The sequence below is a fragment of the Dermacentor silvarum genome, chromosome 5 (assembly GCF_013339745.2).
Source record: "Dermacentor silvarum isolate Dsil-2018 chromosome 5, BIME_Dsil_1.4, whole genome shotgun sequence".
Classification (NCBI taxonomy): domain Eukaryota; kingdom Metazoa; phylum Arthropoda; class Arachnida; order Ixodida; family Ixodidae; genus Dermacentor; species Dermacentor silvarum.
The window spans coordinates 165,861,766-165,883,367 of NC_051158.1; the positions used below are offsets into that span (position 1 = coordinate 165,861,766).

The 21,602-nt window shown below is 51.7% G+C and overlaps 1 protein-coding gene across 1 annotated transcript in view; it reads left to right on the forward strand.

Moving 5' to 3' along the window:
• The window catches only part of LOC119453861 (MIF4G domain-containing protein B-like), a 177,345-nt gene that overhangs the window by 6,131 nt on the left and 149,612 nt on the right, over nucleotides 1-21,602 (forward strand). The window contains exon 2 of the mRNA XM_037715909.2: nucleotides 1,043-1,298. Within this exon, the coding sequence (XP_037571837.1) occupies nucleotides 1,043-1,282 (240 nt within the window). The 3' untranslated portion in view covers nucleotides 1,283-1,298. The remainder of the gene's footprint in view (nucleotides 1-1,042; nucleotides 1,299-21,602) is intronic.

Sequence of the window (21,602 nt, forward strand, 5' to 3'; positions counted from 1 at the left end):
ACCATTTACTTTTCTTTGCATTTGAAATAAAGCACTATTTTAAGAGCGTACTATGCGCAATCGGCTTCGGCGCCCGCAGCGAAAGTACCCCAATCCAGTTCGCTCGCAGCGCCCGCGCACAATTTTTCCACACGCGGCGCCTCAGCGGGAGAGCGCCGTTCGGCCCACTCAACCGTTGTCTAGTACACTCTAATCCTAACGCCTTGCCAAACATAAACTCGCACTAGCTACCGAAGCCTATGGCGATGTGTATCCCCTTCATTCACGTAGAAGCACGTAGGAAAAACATAACAGGACTATACTGACGTATCGGCCGGGGTCCGGCCTTCATCAAGAGGCCGGACCCCGGCCGAAACGTCAGTAAAGTCCTGTTATGTTTTTCCTACGCGCTTCTATTTTTTGAACTAGTTCTGTGCCGGCTCCTGTTATTGTTTACTTCACTGATATATATATATATATATATATATATATATATATATATATATATATTGTTATTACAGACACATTTTATGCTCAATCATTCAGCGCGGAGCTTGCTTCAAAGCTACGCCCTTCAGTCACGCATTATAATCGACTGTCCATAAATGTATGAAATTTACATAATTATTTATTTACAAATTACTAATTACTAATTATTAATTAATAAATAATTATTTACAAATATATATATATATATATATATATATATATAGTGGGTGCATGGTATTTACACACAGAAACATCGCACAAAATGGGACAGATGCACTGTGCCGTTCTCTCTTTTCGGTCCCGTTTAACGCACTGCTTCCATTCCTGGTACACTCTCCTTCAGTCCTTCATACGAACGCCAGTTGACAACAACCGCTCTTGTACACGTATTAGATTCCGGATCGCGTCAGCTACAGCTCGGTGGAACTGGAACTCAAAATAATCCCTGCACTGGCATTATTCCCGTTAACCCGAGTGGTCAAGACACAGAGGCGTCCGCAAAGGTGTCCCCTATACTTTCGGGCCCCGACTTGGGGTGCCAAGCCCCCACCAATGGTAACAACTTCTTTCGCAGATGCAGTGCCTTCGCGTCGTCTTCATGACGGCCGGCAAGAGCATCCAGCGAGCTGCTCCCTACCTCTCGAAGTCCCTGGCCACGTGTCTCCGGAACTCGTTCATGGACAGCAATCGCTCAGCCGGTGTTCGTCAGGCGCTGCTCGAACTCATCGAGTTCCGGGCTTCGGGATGGAAACTTGGCGCCGCTCAGCAGCTCTACTACTCTGCGCACGACAGCGGTGCTGCAGTCACCGACTGACACAGCTGCTGCTCCGGTGTTGCAAGAATTCTGGGACTTTCTGTAGCAAGGGGGAGAGAACCTCTCTTCTCGTTTGTTGTTTGCATTGCATTGCTTCTGTTTCTCTTCTTCTTTCTTTTTTACTCTTTCTTTTTTACTATCTGAACGAGGTTCTCGCCTTCATACACGGCATAATTGCAGGGATGTTTGTATTTGTTTTTGAACTTTGCTGCCGCCATCTTGGGGAAATGAAATAAATCATGAAAACTTTGCGCCGATGTTTTATTAACAACACAGTTGAAAAGTAGTTTGAGAAGCGCTCGTATTCCAGGAGCCAATGCAACAAAAACCAAGCCAGGCTTCTATGCAATGTTAGGGAAAATTCCTCTAACACAAATGGTTTCTGATATGGCACTGTGTATCAGAAATGTCCGAGGTCATTATTTTTTTCAGTAAAGCTCGTACGCGTTAAATAATTTAGTTGTCGGTCACGAGCCACGACAAGTCTATGGTTTAACTAGCACCTTCGTCCGAGTCCCTCACTTTTAAAATTGAAAAACTCGGAAACCTCACACAGTATTGTAAAAAAAATCGACGCAGTTGACGAAAAAATTGACGCGGTCTGCTAATCGAACCCTAGACGAACGCCTTACCGGGGCGATAAGGCGTAGTTCCTGGTTCCTGGTGCCCTCAGATGGATGGCAGTGCGACGTGCAAGGTAAGGTGTATGTCCAGGGTTCGATTCTTGGACCAGGAGGAATTATGCTTCAACTGCGAGGCTTTCTTTCTGACGGAACCGGTATGGGTTTACTTTGCAGGTTAGAGCTGCAATTGGGTGGGCGACAAATTTTCAGTTTTATGCCCGCCGCGGTGGCTTATATTTGGTGTTGCGCTGCTAAGCACGAGGTCGCGGGATCAAATCCCGGTCGCGGCGGCCGCATTTCGATGGGGGCGAAATGGAAAGACACCCGTGCAATGTCCATTTGGTGCACGTTAAAGAATCCCAGGTGGTCGAAATTTATCCGGAGTCCCAAACTACGGCGTGCCTCGTAATCAAATCGTGGTTTTGGCACGTAAAACAGCACAATTCAATCCAATTCAATTTTCAGTTTCATAAGGTTTCCTCCACTTTGCCGGCCTGTCTGTCTGCCTGAAAAACTTTAATATACACGGAGGAAGCTTGAGGTGGCCCGGAGGGGGCCACCTCTCACACTTACTAGGTGGGCTCATTAGAAGAGCCCATTGGCGACCACCGCGGCTTATGCTCGGTCGACCAGAGCCTTCTGGCTCGCCAGGTCGGAGCAGCCGAGCAGGGCTGCCTACGTAGAACAGTTTTTCTACCACTTCGCTTTAGCGCCAAAGTCATGCGCATATAGGGCAGTACAGGCCAAGTTCGATATGCATGCGGGAAGCGGCATGCATTGATGTACTTTTTTAAAATCTGTAACTGTGTCCTCTGATAGTGGTTCACAAAACTCTCGCATCCTCCCGTATGTGTGATTGTTTTGTTTAGTTCTGCCTTTTGTAAAGTATGCAGCTTGACTTCGTTTCCCCTATGGGAAGATTGACTGAAGTATACTGCAATACGATCGCTGAAAACACGACACCCGCATCTACACGGATCACCACAGCTTTACGAATTGTTTTCAACAGCGGAACTGTTAAGGCCGAGGTTGAACCGTGCCGAGCGTTGTTCAGTTTTGCGAAGCGCTCGCCAGCCCCAGGTGGTCGGAGAGTGGCGAGGATGATAGTGGGAGAGCGCGCGCCGAGCGTGAGGTGGGCGCAGCGAAGGAGCTAGAGAGTGACGACGGCGTAGCGGCGGCGCGACGCTTTCCGGGTAGAGATACCGAGCAGTAGCGTGCACTCTCGGCGCAGAGCATTCCGACTTTCGGCGACGAGTATGGCAAGGACGAAGAAGCAACCTTCTCCGGAAGAAGCGGCGCGGCCGGAAAGACGACGGGAAGCTGCTCGAGCATGGGCCCAACGACGACGTGCCGAAGAAGTGTTCTGAGCAAGGGAAGCCGAGGCTAAACGACGGCGAATATCCGAGTGATTTCGAGTGATTTTCGAGTGAGGGAGGCGGAGTCGGGGCAACGGTACGAAGAGACTCATCGGGAAGTAAAAGCCCAAGTTGAAGCCACCAGCTCCGCTGTTTCAACAGTCTTCGCGACTTAGTGAAGAAGCGCTGATTTTCACAGCGGAGCTGTTATCGTAAGTCCTTTTCGTGCCGACAGAAAACTCGGCCCAGCTGTACGTCGCCGAGCCACGCAACCTCCTCGCATCACACACGTGCGTAGGGCGGAGTCTCGCCGCGGCATCCGTGCGCTTCGCCTGCCCTCTCCCCAGCCGAGGAGAAGCAAATGTGCGCTTAGCCGTGACGTCACTGGCATGAGAGAAAGCTTTGAGCAGCCGGCACGCCGACACTACAGTCGTGTCGCCTCTCTTGTCTAGTGAACACGCGTGCACAGCTACCATGGGGCGACCGAAGAAAGGCAAGACTCCCGAGGAATCCTTAGGCCCGGATTCTGAAACATTCGTTTCCTTACTAAGGACGTCTTACACGCTGTAAGGCCACCTGGCGTCAATTCTGGAACGTCCCTTACTAAGGGGCACTAAGTGAGGGCCTCCTTGGTGCTTCCTCGCTCTTAGGGAGCCGGCATGCTACCTTCATGCTTCCTAACCGCGCTCCTCTACCTGAACGCATGCTTCTCCGCAGGACTTTGCACGCGGTACGCTCGGCTTGGATAGGTGCCGTGCGCAGCCAACGCCGCGGTAGCCAGCCGCCGTGTATTGACGTCAAGTTTGATTCCGCAGACAGCGCTTTTGCTATGTCTTTTGGGATTCCGTTTTATTGCGATAGCAATTATAAGGACACTTCAACCGGATTTCTGCCGTCGCCGTCGCCGTCGCCGTGAGGTTCCGTATAGATAAAATCTTCGCCGCGCGCCGTATGCCCCAGCGGAAGCGTGCCCCCGACGCGCGCTATCACGGAGAGCGAACGCACTCAATCTCCCACGCGCAAGCAAGGAAGCGGAAAGCCAGCGCCGGAGGGAGCGGAGCAGGGGGGGGGGGGGGGGGGGGGCACTTCTCTGCCAACAACCGCGCTCGTCCGCACAGTCTCTTATCTCTCCCACGCGCAAGCAAGGAAGCGGGAAGCCAGCGCCGGAGGGAGCGGGGGGGGGGGGGGGGGGGGCGCACTTCTACGCTGTCAACAACCGCGCTCGGCGTTCGTTCGACCGCACCGTCTTTTATCTACACACGGCTCTGACCTTTACGCGCCGTGCATGCGCCGCTCAGTTTCCGTTGAAGCGATAGACCGCACGTACCTTCGTCCGCTGCCAGCGTTTTGACAGTCGTTGGCTGCAGTCATTCAGTGTGATCTATTCATGTTTGTTTGTACGCGCTCACACCACGCTTGTTCATTCAGTTAGTAATAGTCGGGCCAAATTTTCCAACGCACGCTACACATGCAATGCTGCCCAGATCGGCAGTGCAGCACTACAGGTGTGTCCCTTCGCACGCGCTGCCCACGGTAAGCGCTTCTCATCAACACCACCGTTTCACACGCGCCTTCTCGTGGTCATCGAGTCTCTCTTCATGTCGGTCTACTTACGCCGCAGCACACCTGCTTACTTAATCAGCTCATGTTTACTACAATTCCTATTGCTACCAAGGCCGCTCACCTTACTTCGTATAGCATTGCTTCGCCCTTAGGGCGAAACTGTGACATTTTTTTGTGTGTGTGTGAAAAGCGAGCGGCGAGAACGACGGCCTCGCGAGAGTTATCCGAAGTCGATAGCTTCGAAAGCTATGCAAGGTTTCTTCGACGTGCAAGTGAACTTCTTTACGGGACTGTGTACAAGCCTCCGCCGTTGACTCCAGTCCGGCATGTGATTGATAGGCAGTATCCACTGGAACACTACAACGAAGTGGAGTTTCTAGACCAATATCGTTTTTCCAAGTGAGCTGTTACAGTCATACTGGCAGAGCTGCAACTGCATTGTAACACTGACAACAGAGGAGCGCCGCTACCTGCCCTGTTGAAGGTCCTCATCGCACTGCGTTTTTACGGAACGGGTGCCATGCAATCTGTTGTAGACGACCTTGTGTGTGTATCACAACCCTCTATATGCCGATGCATTTGAGATAAGACACAGCTGATATGCCTACGTCTGTATCCCAAGTACGTTCGGCTGCCAAACCCCAGTGAAGCGAGGTCAGTCATGACTAGGTTCTATGCCATTGGATGATTCTCCGGGGTTACTGGGTGCATAGATTGTACTCCAATACCCATTAGCCCCGGCTAGACGACGCCCCGGTGTAGACGACGCAGAAGAGACGGAGGAAGAACGAGCTGCACGACTTGAGAAGCGTCGCAAGTACGAAGCGGCCAGGCGAGTGGATTCAGATGAGGATATCACCCGAAACGGGTTCGAGTCACTGGACGACAACCCCTTATCCTCCCGCCTCCCCGACCATCGGGCCGTCTTTGTGGCAATTGAGAAACAACATGATGAAGACTTTCACAATAAATACGTTACACTTTAAAAATGTCTACTCTTTAATGAACCATAACTTAACGAGATGTAACAACCAAACCTAAACATTCAGACGTACGAAGCTAAACAATAAAGATGTAACCGTAGAGAGAACCAAGCAAAATAATAAGATTAACCGTACCTCTCGCTACGCACACCCAGGCATAACTGAGTTAAACCACAGCCAACTTTTCTTCCGCCGTGAAATAAGTTCTGCCCGGCATGGCAAATACACACACACGCACGAAACAAAACGCAGGCCAAAAAAAAAAAAAAAAAAGACGCAGAAGCGACGCCTGACCAACCGAACTTTCAGATGCTGCCAAAATTGCTAGACTGAGCTTGCTTTCCTGCCATGTTGATCACCTTTCAGCTATTTTTACGTCATTACCGAAAGAAATAGAATTTATGCCCATGGTATAGAAGTAGAAATTCAATTCGAACAGCGCCGGAAGTTTACTTTGGCAATTCATTACAAATATTGTGCACTTTTCGTAAGTAATCTCGAAACCAGAGGCCTGTAACGTTCCATTTCCTTTGGTGAGGACCTCCTTCCGCACGGAAGGTGAAAAGAAGCTTTTAGAATTCGCGATGGCCACCTGAGGGCGCCTAACGTTTAGGTAGCATGAAGGACTCCTTGCGTAAAGTAGAGAAAAGGTCTAAGGTTAGGAGCATTTCTGAATCCGGGCCTTAGTATGCACTTAGCCGAGCCATGTATAACCTCGCAAAACTTAGCAAAACCTAGCAACACTTCCCAAAAGCCGGAACTAGCTCCGCTGTGACCCTGCCTTGCACCACTAGTGCAAACTGTCCATTTTCTTTTTGTTGTTCTCATTAGCAACATTGCAGTGGAAAGAACTATCCGTACCATGAACAGCTTCTTGAGACAAAAAAACAAGGGCGCGGGGAAGGTGTCGATTGGAATTTGCCGTAAATCGAGGTAAACGTTCGCATAAAATCTATTCTAAAGAAAGAAGTCGCAGTTTCGCCCAAAAGGCGAACCATCGATTGCGATAGCACACTAGTAGACAGCTACATACCAAGCAAGGATAGTAGTTTTACCGGTCATATAAACTCGTGAACATTCGCTTACTAAATAAATTAACAAGCATGGTGTCACGCGCGCACAATCCAACAAAAAATGTCGCAGTTTCGCCCGAAAGGCGAAGCATCAATTGCGATAGCAAATTGGTAGAGAGCTATTCGGAGTAGGGATAGTAGAGTAGTTTTATCGGCCGCATAAAGTTGGACACATTCGCTTTCTAACTGAATTGACAAGCGTGGTGTCATCGCGCACAAGCAAACATGAATAGATCACACTGAATGACCGCAGACAACGACTGTCAAAACGCTGGCAGCAAGCGCAGACGCTGCAGCCAGCGGGCGAAGAAGCGTGCGGTCTATCGCTTCAACGGAAACTGAGCAGCATTTACAAAGGTCAGAGCCGTGTGGAGATAAGACACGGTGCGGGCGACGGCCACCACAGCCAGTGCAAGCGTATTTGTTGGCAGAGTAGAAGCTGCTCCCCTCCCTCCCGCACTGCCTCCCCGCTTTTTTTTTTTTTTTTTTGATTTCGTGTGGGAGATTGCGTTGCCAGTTCCCCTTGCGCTGGGTTGCAAGATAAGCATTTGGTGCCGTAGCACAGCGTCTCCCCGCCTCCCCCCCCCCCCCCCCCCCGGCCTTTCGCGCGACAATCGCGTTTGCTTTCCGCCGTGCGTTGGCTCTCCGTGATAGCGCGCGTCCCCTGCGCGCTTTTACTCGCGCATACGGCGCGCGACGACGATTTTATCGCCCTTGGAATCTATACGGAACCTCACGGCGACGGCAACGGCGACGGCCACGCCGACGGCAGAAATCTCGTTGAAGTGTCCATATAACTGCTATCGCAATAAAACGCATCTGAGCACGCATTCTCGCGGTCAAAACGCTGGCGTGAGGAAGAGCCGCAGCAGCAGCGTGTTGTCTCTCGCGTCGACTTGACTTTCGTGTTGCCTCTCGCATCGCGAATGAAGCGGCGAGGACACACACAGCTATGAGCACCCGGCGCATCTGGACCACGTAGTCATCGTAGATCGCGGCACCGCGGATGACTCTACTCATCGTAGAACGCTTGAAATAGAGGGATCGCGCGGCCGTGCTCAGCCGCGTCATACGAGCACCAGCCGCGCCATACTGTCACGATCCGCCCTTGACCGTGATTGAAGGGGGGGGGGGGGGGCAAAAAACCCCCGTCCCAGATACGACACGCAGCGGGGTGGTGGTGACGATGACTGACCGCCGAGCAGCTGTGCTCGCGATGTTTATTACATGTGGTGAACCAATGTTGCCCACCGAGCTTTGGCAGGCCACTGAGCCTAGCGGGTCAACGAAGAATATGGCCGGGGTGACGTCACATGATTGCCACACATACAAAACACCATGGCGACGCCGACGGTGGAAATGCGCCTGAAGTGTACCATATAATTGCTATCCGCATAAAAGTTAGGTATAGTTTAGCGTGAGTGGCAGAGTTTAGCTTGGATTCAATAGAAATAAAACAAACCACCTTTACCTGAACTGCATGCAGCTGACTGTGCATATAGTATGCCTTTCGAATTATAGAGAACGAGTGAATACATTATCCTAAATGTAAATATTTTGTTTCGATGTTCTACCTGCGCATTACCCAAACGTCCTCTCTTCCACTCTTTCCTTATCAAACATTTGCAATTTCTTGCCATCCAATAAATACTGTGACGGAAGTGAGATGGAGGCGAAGGATGTATTTACAAAATATATACAGAGGAGGCTAGGGCAAGGGATGTCCGATCCGGCTCAAGAGCTAGCGTCTTCATCGTCATCTTTGTCGCGCTGCCAAGCATCGCGTTGATCCATGTATGGATCGCTCCGTAACATCACTCTCCGGCGGCTGAAGCGCCGTCCTGGCGCTTGTTATGAAGGCGAGGAGCTGGAAGACAGTATGGCTTCAACCGGGAAACATGAACAACTTCAGTTGGCTGTGATGAGGTCGAAGAAGCAGGATCCAGGAGTACAATTTCGTAATTTACGTCACCGAGTTGACGAAGAACCTTGTAGGGCCCGGTGTAACGTGAGATGAGCTTCTCTGATAGGCAAATGCGGCGGCATGGTGACCATAGGAGGACCAGAGAGCCAGGCGTGAAGTGCACGCTTCTGTGTCGGCTATCGTAACAAGACTTCTGGGCTGCTTGCGAAGCAGAAAGTCGATCGTGGGCAAGTTGACGAGCTGCACGGGCTCGAGCTGCGACGTCACTGAATATTCAGTAGGCGAGTGAGGAGCCGAAGGAAGGAGAGTCTCGAAGGGCAACGCAGGATGTCAGCCAAACAGCAGATAAAACGGTGAATATCCGGTGGTGTCATGCCGCGAGGAATTGTACGCAAAGGTAACAAAGGGTAACGTGCAGTCCCAGTCACGGTGATCTGGTGAAACATACATGGCCAGCATCTCGTTTAGCGTTCGGTTCAGGCGCTCGGTCAATCCATTCGTCTGCGGATGATAAGCGGTGGTGAGCTTATTGTTCAGTGGAGCAAGCACGAAGGATGTCATCTGCCACTCTTGATAGGAAGTACCTCCCGCGATGGGTGAGGAGCTGCCGAGGGGCGCCATGATGTAGAATTACGTCGTGTAGGAGGAAGTCAGCGACGTCTGTAGAACAGCTTGTCGGTAAAGCCCTGGTGATTGCGAAGCGCGTGACGTAGTCTGTCGCGACCGCAACCCATTTGTTTCCCGAGATGGACGTTGGGAAATGGCATAGAAGGTCAAGGCCGACGCGGAAGAATGGCTCTGCAGGGATATTGTTAGGTTGTAGCTGGCCTGCAGGCAGCGCTGAAGGGCGCTTGCTGCGTTGGCAGCGTTCACAAGCAGCGACGTAGCGGAGCACAGAACGGTACATGCCAGGCCAGAAAAACCGGCGTTGTATGCGGGGGTAAGTACGCGAGACACCTAGGTGACCGGCAGTTGGTACGTCGTGAAGATGATGAAGAACACTGGAGCGAAGATGGTGAGGTAGGACAAGCAGAAGCTCTGGGACATCTGAGCTGAGATTATGACGATACAGAACGTTGTTGTGTAGCTCAAAGAGGCGAACAGAATTGTCTGGTGATGGAGAGGTAAGACGGTCGATGATGAGCCGTAAGGACGCGTCTCGTCACTGTTCGGTGGGGATATCATCCAAAGCAAGGATGGACAGTACGCAGGCGTCAGAGTCAGGGTCAATATGGTCGGGAGCATCTACAGGGTGACGGGATAAGCAATCAGCGTCCTGGTGCAATCGTCCAGACTTGTAGTGCACGTCAAACGAGTATTCTTGAAGCCGCAATGCCCAGCGGCCGAGACGTCCAGACAGATCCTTCAGCGACGAAAGCCAGCATAGAGCATGATGATCTGTAATTACAGAAAAAGTTCGGCCAAACAAGTATGGTCTGAATTTGGTGACAGCCCTCACTAAAGCCAGGCACTCGCGTTCATTGATGGAAAAGTTTCATTCAGACGAGGACAGAAGGCGACTGGCGTAGGCGATGACACGTTCCTTGCCGTGCTGTGTTTGGCCAAGGACAGCCCCAATTCCATGACCACTGGCATCAGTGCGAAGTTCCGTAGGCGACGAGGGGTCGAAATGGGCCAGTATTGGTGGTGTAGTGAGTAGGCGGACGAGGGCAGAAAACGAAGATGCTTGTTCGGGTCCCCACACGAAAGGAACGTCCTTCTTCAAGAGTTCCGTAAGAGCGCGGGCGATGTCCGCGAAGTTCCGGACAAAGCGACGAAAGTAGGAACATAATCCTGCAAAACTGCGGACGTCTTTGGCTAAACGCGGCGCGGGAAATTGTTGCACTGCTCGCACCTTGTCGGGGTCTGGTTGAACACCGGCAGCACTGACAAGGCGACCGAGCATAGTTATCTCGCGCCGCCCGAAACGGCACTTGGCGGAGTTCTGCTGAAGGGTGGCTCTTCGGAAGACGGCAAGAACGGCCGATAAATGGGTGAGGTGGCTCTCAAACGTAGGCGAGTAGACAATCACATCGTCTAAATAGCATAGACAGATGGAAAATCCCCGCACCAGCGAGTCCATCATACGTTCGAAAGTTGCTGGGGCATTACACAGTCCGAACGGCATGACCTTGAATTATCAAGGTCATGCCGTTATAAGATAATCAGTCGCGACAGTAACATAGCGGTCTCCTGCACTAGTCGCAGGAAGTGGACGCAACAGGTCCATTCCGATCTGGTCAAATGGGGTCCGTGGGACCCAGGGGCGGATCCAGGTTTCTTGGGAGGGGGAAGGGGGGTCAGCTTCTGTCAATGAGAATGATCATAGTATTCTTCCTGACGTATCGAAATTCGCTGTTTCTGTTCAGGATAAACCCGTCCCTTATACGGCTAGTGCAACACCTGTAGCGATACCAGGTATCTGTTTCTCCGAACTTGTAGGAAAAGGACGTTGCCCAACACAGCCATGTGCTTGGCGGCTGTGCCAGTTCACTTGGGCTGATGTTTTGGGGCTTGGTCACAAGAGCACGTACGTGACCGTGACGGCTGCTGTTATGAAAGGCGCATAAGATATATAACGTTGCTTGGTTTAAAAGTACCGACGTTTACAGACTTGCATCCGAAAGGAATATAGACAGTAACTATAGAGCGCCATGCTACGCGATCACGCAGTTAGACCGAGGACTGGTATAACGTAAAACTATTCCAATCTATCTTTATTGCGATAGCAATTATATGGACACTCCAGGCGCATTTCTGCAGTCGTCGTCGCCTTGATGTTCCGTATGTGATATGACGATTTATTAGACAGTGACCTCTCACGCAATCGAGGCAGTCCACGAACGCTGATGACGCGCACAGCGACAGACGCAAGAGCACTTTTGCTTCCTCTTCTTCACTACAATGGCCCCCGGGAGAGAAGGTGAGCCATCCTGGCGACTTACGGCGTAGGTAGGTTCAGGGAGTCATAGTATCTCTTAAGTCAGGCTGACATGAACCGTGTCATGCTCGCGATGTGTAAGGTCGTGTGATGGCGTCACAGGCTTGACAATTTAGTTGACAGCTGAGGTGCGGTCGATGATGCGGTAGGTGCCATCATAGCGTGCAAGAAGTTTGGTTGAAAGGCCAGGGCTGTGAGGTGGAATCCACAACCAAACAAGGGAGTGAGTGAGTTAGTAAAAACGTTATTGAAAATAAATAAATAAATAAAAGAAGGCACGCTGGTTGGGGCCCCTATTCCAGGGCTCCACTGGCACGAGCGGCTCGCTGGGCTTGGTCCAGAAGAGACAATTGGCTCTCCCGGCCCTCGTCTGCAAGCCATTCCTCCTACTGCCTATTCCTCATGAGTGGAGTGGGCTGTCTATGTGCGGAGGCCTCTTGGGACACTCCCATGTGATGAGTTTTAGTGTGGGTATGTCTGGTCAGCTGGTGGCGTGGCGCAGAGGTAGAATACCCGGCTTCAAATCTGAAGGTCGTAAGTTCGAATCCTACTCCAGTCCACTATATTTTCAGACATGGAGTGGTGCCTGACACCGGCAAGGAAAAAAATTATTGCCGAGAGATAGTGGGGCTACACTAGTTCAGGTACAACCAGAACTAGGAAGGCCCACTAAGCTTCATCAAAGTCACTCCCTCACCAGAACAGGAATTGGCCTCCCTGGTGCAGTATTCGGCCACTAACTCCCTCATGACTACAGGGAGAGGCCTTCGTCCTGCAGTGGACATAAAATAGGCTGATGATGATGGCTGTGCACCACGGGCACTCGTCAATGAACCTCGTGGGGTGTATTCTGTGTAGGGGTTGCAGGTTGGGGTATGTATTCGTCTGAATGCGACACCAGTCCCTCTCCTGGTGGATGTTAAAATTCGAGTGAGGATGTCCAAAACGTCTCCGCTGCTGGTTTTGCTGTAAAATGACGTCACGAGAATCCGGTGGAAAGTCGTCGCTGGGCCCTGCCGTTGCTCGGACGTTTAATCATTGAGCAATAAGGTCTGCCCTCGCCTTCCCCTCCAGTCGCTCATGTGCTGGAAACCATATGATAGTGTGGTGCCCTTTTAGTCGATTGCCCGAAATTTTGATTATTGACTGGGGTGCTGTCCCATTTAGAAACAGGCGACAAGCTGTTGTGAGTCGGATATATGACAGCCAAATTGGCTTGGCGCTCGGTGTCCGAATTCCCAAGGCGATGGCTGCAGCCTCTGCCACGCATGCCGTGGAGGTTTTGAAGGATGCCGTTATAACGTTTTTCTGACACGTAGAGACTACGGTGAACGTGTCAGAGCTGGTTCGACTAGCATCCGTGTAATTCACTCCCGGTCCCATGCCGAAACGTTTGTGAAGAGTCTTTGCTCTGCGTTGTCCGGGATGGTACTTTGTGTGCATGTTCTTGGGAATTGGGGCGACCGCGATGTGCGATCGAACATTGCGGTGTATCTGTGCCGTTTCCTCTCCGCAATACTGGGGCCTCAGTGTAAAGCCGAACCTCGCCAATACTTCCCTGCCCTGAGTTGAAGAACAAAGTAGTTCTTTCTGAGTATATAACGTCGCGACTGCGTACTCTTCAAAAGTATTGTGCAGGCCTAGTCCCTCGAATCTCTCTATGCTAGCGCATTCGGGAAGACGAAGGGCGGCCTTGAAAGCTTTTCTAATTGTCGTGCTCGCCTGTATTATCTCTTGGTTCGTCAAGGCCTGATACGGAAGGGCGTATGTGATCCGGCTGATTACGAATGCGTGGACCAGGCTGATGTTCTCTCCTTCAGTTAGGCCATCTCTGCTTCTTGCCACTCTCCGTATCATCCTGGCAACGTTTCCTGTGACAGGCTTTAGTTTTTTAAGGCCGTGTGTTGTTCCAGCGTTCTGCTGTATCTACATCCCCAATATTCTGAGTGTCTCCACTTCTCGAATCGGCGCCCCGTCGAGAGTCAGAGTGATTGGCACTCAGTATTTCTTTCTTGCGTATTTCGCACGCCTCCGAATGAGTTCTGATTTCTCGGGTGCGCACGCCATGTCCGCCGCCGTCGTGTATTCCACGACTGCATCTATAGCCTTTTGAAGCGTGTCTTGCTTGTCCCCGCAGGACCCCTGGTGAGCCCAAAGAGTAATTTCATCGGCATATATTGCACAGCCGAGATTCGGGTGTTTATCTAGCTCCAGGGCTAGCTTTCTCATCCCCACATTAAATAGCAGTGGAGAGAGTATAGCTCCCTGAGGGGTGCCTCTGTCGGGACAACTGAAGGTGTCGGACCTCGTGGAGCCTAGTCCGATTATAGCCGTGCGGCCACTTAGGAACGAGCGCAAGTAGGTATAAACTCGTGCTCCGCAGTTTACCGCTTGCAGTCCTTGCCAAATAGTGTGGTAGGAGATGGTGTCGAAGGCCTTTTTGATGACCAATGCCAATACAAATTTATCGTCCGAACCTCTGTTGTGATGCAGGATCTCGTTCTTTATATATTAGTAGAAAAACGTCCTGCGCCGACACGTGGGGTCGGAAACCGAACATGTTGGAGGGGAACATGTTGTTTAGTTCTGGGTGATTCGAGAGCCGGACCTGCACAACCTTTTCAAAAAGTTTCCCTACGCATGACGTTAAGGATATGGGTCGAATGTTGTTGATGTTACGGGGCTTTCCCGGTTTAGGAGTCAGGATTATTTTGGCTTCCTTCCATTCTTTGGGAAGGACCCCGTCCTCTTTCCAGACCGTGTTGTTAAAGAATTCGATCAAGCTCCTTAGCGTGTCGTCACTTAGATTGCGAATCATTGCGTTCGTGACCTGATCGACCCCTGGGGCGGTGTTTTTCCTGAAGGAATGTACCGCCGCGTTAACCTCCTCAAAGGTTATGGGGGCGTCCGGTTCTAGTTGAGCCTGCCCTTCGTAAACGGGTTTGGTGGACTGCCCGGTGGGGGCCCTTCCTACATATATCTGTTTAATTTTGTCTATCATGTCGGCTTCCCTGCCTTCAAACTTGTTTTCCAGAAGCTTGAGTGTGAGGTTGGTGGCTGTTTTTGTTCCTCCCGGGTCAATCATACTCCGAGGAATGTGCCATGTTTTCTTTGTAGTGAACGTGCCCTGAAGCGAGTCTCTAAACTGACGCCAATTACTGTCGCTTAAATTTCGTGCATATTCGTTAGCTTCCTGTGCTAGCTGAGCTATGCGAATCCCAAGTTTGCGATTAAGCTTCTGCCTTTTCCATCTTTTTGTGGGACCTCTCCAGGCTTTCCAGAGATGCAAGAGGTGACTCTCTACGGTTGGAGTCTCCGTTGTCATTTCAATCGTTTTCGTGACCCCAGCGTGGATAACTCTGATCCGCTCAGCCCAGTCTCCCATTTCTGTTATGCTTCCGATAGCTTTTTGTTTTTCTCGGAATTCGGTCCAGTCGGATAGCCTTGACTTGCCAATAGCTCTTCGAATCTTGACTGCATTAAGCGATGTGCTTAAAATACGTGGTCGCTTCCTAGGTTCTCACCTAGGTTCGTCCATCGTGTCTCACTTTCGTTGTTGGTGAACGTGAGGTCTGGGGAGGTGTCCTTGGACACGCTGTTTCCGATTCGCGTGGGGAGATCCGGTTGGGTTAGTTGGAAAAGTGCGTAGCGCTCTACGAGGTCCGCTAACAAGATGCCCTTGGGATTGTCTCTACTGTAGCCCCAGTTTGAGTGATGAGCTTTAAAGTCTCCTAACATTATGACTTTCCCCCTACCTTGAGCGAGTCGCATCACGGTGGCCACCTCGTTTTCGAAATCCACCTGTTTCTCTCTGGGAGGGCTGTTTATGTTAACAATAATTGTTTTCGGTTTGCCTCTTTTCTGCGGCCAAACCGTGATTATCTGATGCTGGATAGCTTCCTCCTCCCCCCCCCCCAAAAAAAAAAAATAATAATGTACGCTAATTGTGACATCCGTCTTGGCAAAAGTGGCCACTTGAGGGTGATCCGGGTGAGCATAAAGCTCGTATCCTTTGAGCTTTTCTTGTGTTTTCTTACCTCCTGAATACAGATAAGGTCAGGATAGATTGGCGCCGATTCTACATAGTGCGTGAAGTTAGCCAATTTTTTGCGCAGCCTTCAGCAATTCCATTACCAAATTTCAATGTGTCCGGTCTTTATGTTGTTTGTAGTGTAGTATCGGTGTGATCTGCGGCTTTCGGTGTCCGGGTAGGAGCTCCCGGGCTCTGGCTGACCCTTTTTCGGGGGGCGGCTGCTGCTTTTGTTTGTGCATCCTCCACCGTTCGCTTGAGTTTGTGTATCTCTGCGAACATTAGCTGCATGTTTCGTGCTAACTGCTCCAGCGTTAACGATGGAGCACTGGAGGTGGCACTATGTTTCAGTGGTGTCTGCCGTGCTTTGGAAGTGTTTTCCGAAATTTGTACTGGTTGCTGTGATTTACCGTCATTTATCATGCTCTTAAAAGCTTCAAACTCGGGTCGTAGCTCGGCTAAACTGTTACGAAGTACTTTGTTTTCCGCGACTATACTCCTATACTCAGGGTTTTGTTTTATTGGTGTTTGTGTATTCTTGGATTTGGCAGTGGAAGAAACGACTTGTGCCCAGTTCACCTGATGATTTTGAGGAGTGCTCCATGCCAGTGGTGCCTCTGGCGACTTGCTTCTATAGAGGCCTCCGTCTTGCTTATTGGCTGTTCATACTGCAGGGGCACCTTTGGTCGGGATGCCGACCGTTTCCTCTGGCCCGGCTGTCCGCACCAAGCTCGGCTCCGCGATGGCGAGAGGTTCCTGGAGCGGCTGCGATGATCCGTCCTCGGATGGAACTCCAGCTCGGAGTCCTCGTCTTCGCTGGCGAACCACCGTAGCTTGGTCTTGGTTGTTTTCCTGGAGTGCAGTGTTGATCTCGACTTCACCGGATTTAGTCTTTTGGGACATGTGCGGTCGCCCGTTGGGTGATCATCCCCGCAAATTGCGCACTTGGGGGAGCACGCGTGCCTATCGGCAGGCTCCCACACGCCACACGAGCGGCACACCTATATGTTGGGCTGTGGACACACATCGGTGCGGTGTCCCACGATGCCACAGATGCGGGAGAATTGTACTGCATTTCGGTAAGGGGTGCATAGTTTTTCGCTCCCGAAGTAATAAACACACCTTGGCACTTGGCTGCCGTAGAAGGTTAGCAAAGCACTTTGTGAGTCGCCCAGCATTCTTGCGTCGATCAACCCCAGCCCCTGGGTTCGAATACGTAGATTCGATCGCAGCAGATCATAAGGGGTGTGGGGTTCAATTCCGTGGATTACTCCCCGCGTCATGTCTTCTCTTGCGGAACGAGGGAACCAGTGGAAAATGTAGTGTAGGCACGTTACTGTCATGCCGCAGCTTTTGGCGACCTTGAGCGGTGGTCGTAAGGGTGTGAGCGAGCTGCCTGCAGTCCTCTGCGTATTTGGCGGCTTCAGACACTGGCGTGCATTCAGAAGCGTCGGGTCGGTATGGGAGCAGTGTGTCCATTCTACACGAGACCGGGTTCACGGCCATATAGCAGAAAGAATGGCGAAAAGCCAGTGGTAGCTTGTGTGGCCGTATTATAGGCATACGTTACGAACGACAAAACAGTGTCCCAGTTACTGTGATCCGAGGCAACGTACATGGTCAACAGGTCACCGAGTGTGCGGTTGAACCTCTCTGTCAAGCCGTTCGTTTGCGGGTGATAGCGGTAGACTTTTGGTGAACGATGCTGCGTGCAGCGAGAAGGGCTTGTATTACTTCGGACAGGAACACACGCCCCCGGTCGCTGAGCAGTTCGCGTGGTGCTCCATGTCGAAGAACGAAGTTCCGCAAGTTTCGCACTCCCGGTGCACAAAGGCCGCCGGGAGTGCGACAGTCGCGGCGTAGCGCGTCAAGTGGTCGACACCTATAATTATCCGTCGGTTACCCGAGGAACTGCATGGAAGTGGCCCGTATGCCAACGCGATCAAATGGCCGGGACGGGCCGGGTAGCGGCTGTAACTCGCCAGGAGGGCGCTGTTGAATTTTACGCTGTTGGCACGCCGTGCAAGCGCGTACGTACTCGCGCACGAAGTGATACATGCCGTGTCAGTAGAAACGCTGCCTCAGCCCAGTATACGTTTTCAGAACGCCGGCGTGACCATTATGGGGGGAGGAGTAGCATGGAAATAAGCGCATATGTCAGTACGCATGTGTCGTGGTATTACAAGCAGCCATTTGCGACCATCAGGCAAATAATTTCAGCGGTAAAGGACGTTGTCGCGGACAGCAAAGTGAGTGGCTTGGCAACGAAGTGTTCGAGAAGAGGGTGTGACGGATGGATCGTGGAGGAAATTCAGCATAGTTGAAAGAAGGGGATCCTTACGCTGCTCGTCCGGCATATCAGTGACGTTGATGGTCGACATAGATGCGAAAGGCGTTGACACTGAAGCCACATCGGATGCCTGAAAATAAGAGCAGAGCCGTATAGAGCTGAGGAGTGCCTTAAGAGTAGTGGGCATCGGAAACTCTGCGACCGCGCGAAGCTGGGCTGGGTCAGGAAGCACACCGTCCTTCGAAACCACGTGTCCCAATATTGTTAACTTGCAGGCAGCAAAACGGCACTTTTTGATGTTGAGTTAGAGGCTGGCAGAGGTGAGGCAGGTACGTATATCACGCAAGCGGGGTATCGGTATCGGCGATCCGGAAAGCGCATCGGCATCAGAGTGCTTTCTGCCCGATCGGTAGACAACGCGGATGTCATATTCTTATAAGCGAAGAGCCCAGTGGCCGAGGCGACCTGACGGATCCTTCAACGAGGACAGCCAGCAAAGGGCGTGGTGGTCGGTAACAATGTCAAAGGGGCGCCCATACAGGTATGGGCGAAATTTGACGAGAGCCCAAATAATGGCAAAGCACTTCTTTTTTGTCACAGAGTAGTTGGCTTCTGCCTTCTTTAAAGTGCGGCTCGCATATGCGACGACGTACTCGTCGTAGTCGTCTTTCCGTTGCGCTAGGACTACACCAAGTCCGATGCCGCTGGCGTCCGTGTGTAGCTCTGTGGGCGCTGTGAGATCGTAGTGTCGAAGAATCGGTGGCGAAGTAAGTAGGCGACATAGTTGCTTTCGTCACACGAAGTTGACCACGCGGAGATGCCGCTGCTAGCGGTAAGCAAATTGTTCAGTGGTGCGATGATAGTTGCAAAATTGCGCACAAAAGGCCCGAAAATAAGAGCAGAGCCGTATAAAACTGAGGAGTGCCTTAAGAGTAGTGGGCATCGGAAACTCTGCGACCGCGCGAAGCTTGGCGGGCTCATGAAGCACACCGTCCTTCGAAATCACGTGTCCCAATATTGTTAACTTGCGGGCAGCAAAACGGCACTTTTTGATGTTGAGTTTGAAGCCGGCAGAGGTGAGGCAGGTCAGTATATCACGCAAGCGAATGAGGTGCGCTGGAAAATCGGGCGAGAGCACGACGATATCATCAAGGTAGCACAGACATTTTTTCCACTTGTAGTTACGAAGCATGGTGTCCATCATACCCTCTAAAGTAGCGGGCGCGTTGCAGAGCCCGAATGGCATTACGGTAAATTCGTACAAGCCGTCGGGCGTGACGAAAGCTGTTTTCTCACAGTTGTTTTCAGCCACCGGCACTTGCCAATAACCGGAGCGAAGATCCACAGATGAGAAGTACTCCGCGCCTTGTAGGGAGTCGAGGGCGTCATCTATCCGAGGCAGCGGATAGACATCTTTACGAGTTATCTTATTGAGCCAACGGTAATCCACACAGAAGCGTATTGAGCCGTACTTCTTGCGTACTAATACGACAGGAGACGCCCAAGGACTGTGGGAAGGCCGAATGACGCCACGGTGCAGCATATCGTCGACTTCAAAGGTAATTATCTGTCGCTCGGCTGCCGACACGTGGTATGGTCGCTGGCGTAATGATGGATGGGAACCAGTGTGGACGCTGCGAGTGACGGTCGCCGTACGTTCCAGGGATGGTTGGTCGCAATCAAACGACGAAAGAAATTCTGAACAAACGTGAGGACTTGCTGGCGGTACGGTGGCAGATCGGCGTCCAACGTAGATTCAAGAACGTCTGACGACAACGACGGCGACAATGATGATGATGATGATGATGTGCACAGCAAGAGAGAAGTGTGGGCGTCGAGGTCATAACAATCCGTGTCGTCGGAAGTATCGAGTATATGAAGCGGTTCAAGGGGCTGAACACGACCGAGTGATGTTCCGCGCAGTAACGTCACAGGGGATTAAAACGGGTTACACACAAACATAGCGAATAATCCAGAGACAGTGTTGAGGACCGCAAACGGGAGAGGTAGATCCTTGCGACGTAGAAAAATAGGCGACGGTGTAAAAAGCAGCATAGCGTCTGGCGCGTCGGAGCAAGATACAGGCACAAGAACCGTTATTTCGGGTGGTATGTTCGTATCGGAGACAACAGTGAGCTTGGCGTCTTTACTTGCACAAGGGTCAGGCAGCGGGGCAGCGGAAAGCGGGAAAAGCGCCACTTCGGCCCGAGCACAGTCGATGATGGCACGATGGTGAGACAATGAGTCCCAGCCTAGAATGATGTCATGTGAACATGAAGGCAGCACGAAGAATTCAACATAAACAATGCCGGCAATGACCATCCTTGCGGTACATTGAGCAGGCGGTGCTATATGCTGCGCACTCGCGTTGCGCAGTAGCAAACCAGACAACGGTGTGGAGCTTACGACAAAGCTTTTCGTCCATGACAGAAAGTGCAGCCCCAGTATCAATAAGCGCAATTGTGGTAGTTACTCGGACCAAAACATCCAGTAAATTGCGTGGCGACTTTGCAGGCCTTGTAGAAGTCGCGAAGTTGGCAGTTCGTGCCTGCAGAACTGCAGCAACTATAGTTTCCCTCGTTAGGTGACTGGCGACGACGTAAGGGGGAAAGCGAGTGACGACGCGGTGACGGAGAACGATGGTTGCCGAAAGGGCGTCGAGGAGACGGCGAATACTCGGCATTTCCTCCGAAGCTCTTCAGATCCTAAGGAAAGCTGGTCGAGAGCACTTCGATAGCACCGCGATCATGTCGTTCCCAGCGCACGTCGCCACCCCCGCCGATGAGGGCCGCTCTAACTCGAATGAGGTGGCACACCGCTCTGCGCAAAAAATGACCCGCCGCGCAGTCTGAGACACCCTCTTTGAATTCAGACCTCCCGGTGCTAAACACGCGAGAACGCTTACACAGGTATAATGATATCACCAAGCACTACCAGTTAGGCAGGATGATATTGCTCCCACCTCACCCCAAACTGAAACGTCGCCAGGCAGTCGTCTAGCGACAACTGCAGGCACACACCTTCCCCAGTCCGGTGCTATTGCGGCACATTTTCCCCACGCAATACCCGAGTGCTGTTTGCAAGTTATGTCAGGCAACTAGAGCGACACTCTCACACATGTTGTGGGAGTGTCCTGCTATAGCAGCGAAAATGGCAGTAGCTCCGAAGGCTCTTGCGTCGAAGTGGGCCGCCACTCTGCGCAGCTCCAACCTCAAGACACAAGAGTGGGCAGTCCAGCGGGCCCGGGAGGCGGCGAGGAGGCAAAGCCTCGAAGTCCCCTCATGGGAGACCTGAGCCCGAGTCGTTAAACTTCGCCGGATTTTAATAAAGTTGTTTCCATCCATACTCTGGGTTGCGATGCATGGAATGCCCGGTAGCATCGTGGGAATAGCCATACCCAGGCGTTGCGACAGCAGGGTTAGCAGGTGGCATGCGACAATGGCAGAAGCGCGCGACATGGCCGGCAAAACCGCAAGCGATACATATGGGTCGGTTGTCGCGTGTGCGCCAAGGGTTCTGAACTTGGCCTCGAGGCGGA